The sequence below is a fragment of the Bos mutus genome, chromosome 8 (assembly GCF_027580195.1).
Source record: "Bos mutus isolate GX-2022 chromosome 8, NWIPB_WYAK_1.1, whole genome shotgun sequence".
NCBI classification, from domain to species: domain Eukaryota; kingdom Metazoa; phylum Chordata; class Mammalia; order Artiodactyla; family Bovidae; genus Bos; species Bos mutus.
The window spans coordinates 29,813,810-29,820,688 of NC_091624.1; the positions used below are offsets into that span (position 1 = coordinate 29,813,810).

Below are 6,879 nucleotides of genomic sequence, written 5' to 3' on the forward strand. Positions count from 1 at the left end.
AGGTCTTGGCTTCTCTGGCTAAAGGGCCTGTGGGTCTTGGAACTGGTGTTTGCCTGCTGGTATTCAAGACTAGGACCCAGAGTGTCCTGGAGCTAGTGACAGCCCACTAGTGAGTGGAACTGAGTCCCAGGGTCTCTGGCTGCAGGCCCTGGGAGTCCTGGAGTTGGTATTGGCCTGCTAATGGGCAGGTTTGGGCCTGACAGCTGACCATGGGGCCCTGAGGGTCTTGGGGCCAGTGCCAATACACTGGAGGTTGGGGCTGGATCCTGGGGAAGCTAGGTGTTCAAGAAGGTGTCCTAAGACAGCCAGCCTACTTGTGGGTGAAACTGTGTCCCTGACTGGCTAGTTGCTTGGCCTGAGTAGTCTCAGTATTGGTGCTGAGAGGTTGGTGAGTGGGGCCACGTTCTGACACTAAAAAGCTAGTCGGAGGATTCCAAAATGGTGCTTACCAGCATCAGTGGTAGAATGAGCTCTCCAAGTGGCTGCCCAAGGGTCTATATCTCCAGAGTGATCTCTACTTGTCTCCTGCCTTTTTGGGAGGTTCTCTAAGATCAACAAGTGGGTCTGATCCAGGCTCTTTTCAAATTACTGCTTCTGCCCTGGTTCCCAGAGTGTGTAAGATTTGGTGTGCACCCTTTAAAAGTGGGGGTTTCCTGGTGGCTCAGTCGGTAAAGAATCTGCCTGCAATGTGGGAGACCTGGGTTCAATCCCTGGATTGGGACAATCCCCTGGAAAAAAGCATGGCAACCCATTCCAGTATTCTTGCCTGGAGAATCCCCATGGATAGAGGAGCCTGGCAGGTTATAGTCCGTGGGGTCACAAAGAGTCAGACATGACTGAGCGATTAAGCACACAGCACTTTAAAAGTGGAGTCTATTCCCTAACACCCTCTGGCTTTACTGAAAGTAAGCCTGCTGACCTTCAAAACTAAACATTCTGTGGCCTCCTCTTCCTGACAAAGGACCCTTGGGCTAGGGAGCCCAGTGTGGGGCTCAGACACCTACTCCTTAGGAAAAACCTCGGCACTTGTAATTATCTTCCTATTTGTGGGTCTCCTACCCAAGGGAAAGGGCCTCGACTATACCACATTCCACCACTTTTACTCATCTCTTTGTGGTTTCCTCTTTCCGTCTTTAGTTGTAGGAGATTTTTTCTGCTAGATTTCAGGTCTCTGTCATTAATCGTTGTTCTGTAAATAGCTGTAATTGTGGTGTGCCTGTGAGAGGAGAGGGGCTCAGCATCTTCCTACTCCACCGTCTTGGCCAATCTCCTGTTCATTAACTCTTTCATGCGTTCAGGTACACCAGTGTGCCTCAGCATTGTGTCAGGTGATGGAAAGCATTTCTGATTCTTTCCTGGAATCTCATTTTAGTAGAACCTTGGTAGAATAAATATAAAGATACTGGGAGATCAAGGGCCAAGAGAAAGGTGCTCACCAAGAGAAGGAAGATAGGGAGGGTGTTACTATGGACAGAGTTCTCTTAATTTAGAAATATACCACAACTGATCTGACAAGTGACCACTTTGGTTCCTGAGAAAACCTCATTTGCCAAGAAAGTGTCACAAGACATTGAAACTTTAATGACTACTTATAAGGTTTGGTACTTAACCTCATTCATCAGATATGTATTTTTAAAGATGATGAATATAAACTGAGATGTTATATTGCATCCTCCTTGCTCCTCTTCTTTCCCAGACACTTATGTTTTTGTCTATTTAAGGCTGTCATTCTGAGCCTGATCCCATCATGGGCCTTCTACAGCAGTGTGTTTCAGAAGATGCTCCTGACTCGTTACGTGGACTACCTCAAGAAGAATGCCAACATCAGATAGTGCTGGTGAACTCGTGTGCCATCCAGCATTGCTTTCTTCACCAGATTCTGCACTGGCCACAGAGGACTCAGAAACAGACCACTACCTTTAACCTCCCTGAAACTGGAGGGCCCATGTCACAGATACAGCACATAAAACTCAACTTTTTTTTTGCAATTTTACTCAAGTCTGGAGATCTTTGGGAGAGCTGTGATGTAAAAACATGTGTTGTGCAATAGGGTTTTAATAGAGAAGGTAAGAGTGTCTGTATGTCATACTGGAAAATTTCTATATGGGATTATATAATGTGAGAAGAAAGCTTCTGATTCTTTGAATATTAAAAACAATTATACCTAGTAATCTACTTTTATAGCTATATGATAGACTGTCTGAATTCCCTAAACATTATCAAGATTGTAGTAGTTCTTGAGTAGTCACTGGTTCTCAAGCTGGCTTCCTTCGAGACCCAGGAAACTGTCTAGGAGAATAGGTGGGGCAATGGCTACTTCAGGACAGTTGCTGGGAACCCCTTGTTTCAACTAATGCTGCCCCATATTTATCTATTTCAATTTTATTTGGAGTTCCATGTAAGACTGTGTTTATAAAAATAAAAACAAAAAATGATACATTGCTAAATAAAAGTAGTTTAAAAAACCATTGTTCTAGTGCAGGAGTTGATATCTACAGAAATGAGGTTTTTACAGGTCTCCAGTTCTTGGGGTGCTGGACTGAGGGTTTCAACTGTCAACATATATAGGGTGGCATGTTGGGGAATTACTCATTCAAGTCTTGAGGGAGTTGAGGGAGGAGCATGCCAGCTGGTGTTGTCTGGCGTTAATGAAGGGTGCCCCCCTTAGACATCATCATGCTCCAAGTACTGGCAGTGCTTGGCGGCATCTATCTCTTCTGAGACTGTCATTTGCATTTGTGGTGTGAACAAAGATTATGTGCTGGAGTGGGTAGCTGTTCCCTTCTCCAAGGGATCTTCCCAACCCAGGGATCAAACCCACGTCTCCCACATTGCAGGCGGATTCTTTACCAGCTAAGCCAAGAGGGAAGCTCAAGAATACTAGAGTGGGTAACCTAACCCTTCTCCAGCAGATCTTCCTGACCCAGGAATCGAACTGGGGTCTCCTGCATTACAGGTGGATTCTTTACCAACTGAGCTATCAGGGAAGCCTGTGACTGGACCTGAGCTAATTTGTCACTTGATTATCTTGCTCTATCTATGAGGCAGGCTAGTTGTGTGAAATCTCTTTTTTATGATGAAGAATAAAATCTCCTTATCAGCCAGTATCCCAAGAGGAAACAGAAGGCATGATTGAGAAATGTGAGGAATTAATTGCAAATGTGTGGGGAGAGTGTTAGGTAAGTCACCCGAGCTAGTGATTGAGGGGTGCTTTTACTACCCCAAGGTCTGAAAGGGCTAGGAAAAGAGGAAATATTAGGAAGATTGGGAAGGAGGGAGGCAGAGAGAGAGGGGCATTGTATAAGAAGCACTGCCTCAGAGGAGCTGTGACCTTCGACTGAAAGATGTTACTAGGCTGTGGCCACACCATAGACAGGGAGAGGCGAACTGCAACATTGTGATTTGCAGTAAGAAACATATATTTCATTTTCATTACCATTCTTTGGAATTTACTAAATGTTAAGATCTATAAATATGTCAACTGTTATTCATAGTTAGCCCCTTTCATCTGCACTTGAGTTTAAGTTAATGAGGTTGCTTTTAGAAAGCCCCTAAAAATGACAGGTGGTTGCCAAGGGACCAACCATGTGACTAGAGTTGGAACTTTTAGCCCCACTCCTCAAATTTTGGGGAGAGATGAGATTGAGTTCAATCACCAATGACCAAAGATTTAATCAATCGACTATGTAATGAAGCCTCCACAAAATATGAAGTGTAATTATGGGGTTTTGAGAACTTCCAGGTTGGTGAACATGTGCAGGTGCTGGGAGGGTATCGTGCCCACAGTGGGCATGGAAGCTCCACATGCCTTCCCACATACTTTGACTTATGCATCTCTTTCATCTGGCTGATCCTGAGTTGTGTTCCTTTGTATATAAACTGGTAATTTAGTAAGTAATCTATTTTCCTTAGAACTGTGACCTATTCTAGCAAATGATCACACCTGAGGAGGGGGTTGTAGGAACCCCTGATTTATAACCAGTTGGTCAGAAGCCCAGGTAACAGCCTGAAGTTCAATTCCCATATGAAGTGGGAGCAGCCTTGAGGGACTGAGCCCTGAACCTGTGGGATCTAATGCTATCTTCAGGCAGATAGCATCAGAATTGAGTTGAATTGTAGGACATCCAGCAGGTGTCCAAGAATTGCCTGGTGTGGGCAGATCTCCCCACACAGCTGATGATCAAAATTACTTGAGAGTAGTGAGAAGGATGAATGGAAAAACAGGGATGTTTTTCCTTTACTGGAATGATATCCAAACATTATTCTCTTCTGAATCTCCAGCTGGTGCCTCCCACTGGACATACCCAATTGGAAACTCATTGATGTATTTCATAAGATCAATCTCCTTAGATACCAAGTTGTGGGTGGGGAGGGGGAAGGGTAGAGACTGGATCTGGAGGAAAGGGTTGCAATATATGTCCCACATATTAAGAGATTTCCCAAAGTCGTACCATTAATAGTTCCTAGCACCTAGATTGGGGCATTAAACTTCTTTTCTTACTTTACTTCACTCTGTGTTTCAAAGGGGATAAAACTTTAAGCCAAAAGACTATGTATCTCATTGTGAAATTTATGATATCAACAAAGTGGGAGGTATTTTATAGACATTAAATGCTCATCTACTTAAATGTGAGACAGTCTCTCTTGCTAGCTGTACTGGTTATTACTGCTATGTAATAACTGACTTCCCAACTTAGTGGCATAAACTGACAACCGTCTTCTTGTGCTTATGGATTTTAGGGGTCAGAACAGGCACAATGAGAGGGTTCATTTTGCTCCATGATGTCTGGGAGCTCAGCTGGAAAGACTCAATGACTGGAAATGATTCAGTTTCTGGAGATGGCATCATTGGAAGGGTTGCTTGGTTACATGTCTGACAATTGATGGAAGTTGTTACCTGGGACCCCGGATGGGGCTGTGGGATGGAAATGCCTCCATGGCTTCTCTAAATGCTACTTGGTCTTCCTCACAGCATGGTGGCTGGGTCCTATGAATGCGCATCCCAAAGAAAACTAGGAGGGAGCCACAGTGTCTTATAGGACTTAACCTTGGAAGTCACATGGCATTATTTGAAAGCCATCTCAGATTCAATGGGAGGAAACACAAACTCCACCTCTTGATCAGAGAAGTATCACATGTAATAGGAAATATTGTTGTGAACATCTTTGGAAAATGAGCCACACTAATTAATCTTACCATAAGTTTGTCCTGGCCTGTATCAATTATGGAAAACAACTGCATTTCAACTATCAATGGAACAACTTTTAAAAGTGTAGACATTGTGTTTCTAAACCTTTATTTCAATCCCTGGTAAATTTGCCTTTGGAGAAGAACTTATACAACCAGTATCTTAGGTGATAAAAGGAATGCAGCTCAGCTAATAAAACCAGAGCCAGATTTTAGATGTAATTTTTACCTGTGTGAAATAGGGGTTTTTCTGGTGTGTTAATCCTGGGTTGATTTGAAGGATTGATTATCTAATGAGATTTTTGAGGGTTTTTAAGAGAGAATTTTCCTCATAGGAAAGTCTTAAGATGTTGGACTGGATGAAATGAGGGTAGAAAAATTCTGTATTTTAAGATCTTTATTCCCATCACCACTAGCACTAGATAATAACTTGTTGAGTACTAATCATGTGTCAGTTCAGTTCAGTTGCTCAGTCGTGTCTGACTCTTTGTGACCCATGGACTGCAGCATGCCAGGCCTCCCTGTCATCACTAACTCCCAGAGTTTACTCAAACTCATGTCCAATGAGTCGATGATGCCATCCAACCATCTCATCCTCTGTTGTCCCCTTTTTCTCCAGCCTTCAATCTTTCCCAGCATCAGAGGTTTTTTCAGATGAGTCAGTTCTTTGCATCAGGTGGCCAAAGTATTGGAGTTTCAGCTTCCGCATCAGTCCTTCCAATGAACATTTAGGACTGATCTCCTTTAGGATGGACTGGTTAGATCTCCTTGCAGTCCAAGGGACTCTGAAGAGTCTTCTCCAACACCACAGCTCAAAAGCATCAATTTCGGCACTCAGCTTTCTTTATGGTCCAACTCTCACATCCATACATGACCACTGGAAAAATGATAGCCTTGACTAGATGGACCTTTGTTGGCAAAGTAATGTCTCTGCTTTTTAATATGCTGCCTAGGTTGGTCATAACTTTTCTTCCAATGAGCAAGCATGTTTTAATTTCATGGCTGCAGTCACCATCTGCAGTGATTTTGGGGCCCAAAAAGATATAGTCTGTCACTGTTTCCATTGTTTCCCCATCTATTTGCCATGAAGTGATGGGACCAGATGCCATAATGTGTCAGGACTATGTAAATTCTTCTTCTGTAATAACTTAGGAAATAGGTAAGAAATCACATTATCATTACCTTCATCGTACAGATGAGGAAAGTTAATTGTGAGCCACAGTGAAGTGAGTAAGCTGTATAGGTTCCCCTGACCAGTGAGTAACAGAGCTGGGATTTGAAATGGGTCCTCTTCCAGTGTCTGTAGGCTGAAGCACTACAGTATAGCCCTACCTGCCTGGATAAGATTCTTTAACTGGAATTAATAGCAAGGAGTGAACACTATTGCCCCCAACTCTGTATTTTTCACTTTCACATGTCGTGGAGAGAGAGGTGGAATCAGGCTTTGCAACCAGGCCCACGTGTCTTGATTTCAACACTGACCATTTTCCAAATTTACCATCATCTGGGAATCATTTGGGAACAGGGAAGCTTGCCAAATTTCATGGAACTTTTGTTTCCGCTGAGTAGGACTGGGCTCTTGTTTCTTTTTGTTTGGAGGGCTTAGGACCCCAAGGAACAGCATTAGCAGCTGGTCGTCCTTCCAGCCTTCCATCTGTATTACCTCCCTAGATGCCAAAGGCGGAAGAATCT

The 6,879-nt window shown here is 43.5% G+C and overlaps 1 protein-coding gene across 1 annotated transcript in view; it reads left to right on the forward strand.

The window, feature by feature from the left end:
* HSD17B3 (hydroxysteroid 17-beta dehydrogenase 3) overlaps positions 1-2,459 on the forward strand; it is a 59,547-nt gene extending 57,088 nt beyond the window's left edge. Inside the window, exon 11 of the mRNA XM_005895846.2 lies at positions 1,722-2,459. Coding sequence (XP_005895908.2) covers positions 1,722-1,832 — 111 coding nt within the window. The 3' untranslated portion in view covers positions 1,833-2,459. The remainder of the gene's footprint in view (positions 1-1,721) is intronic.
* The last annotated feature ends 4,420 nt before the right edge of the window (positions 2,460-6,879 follow it).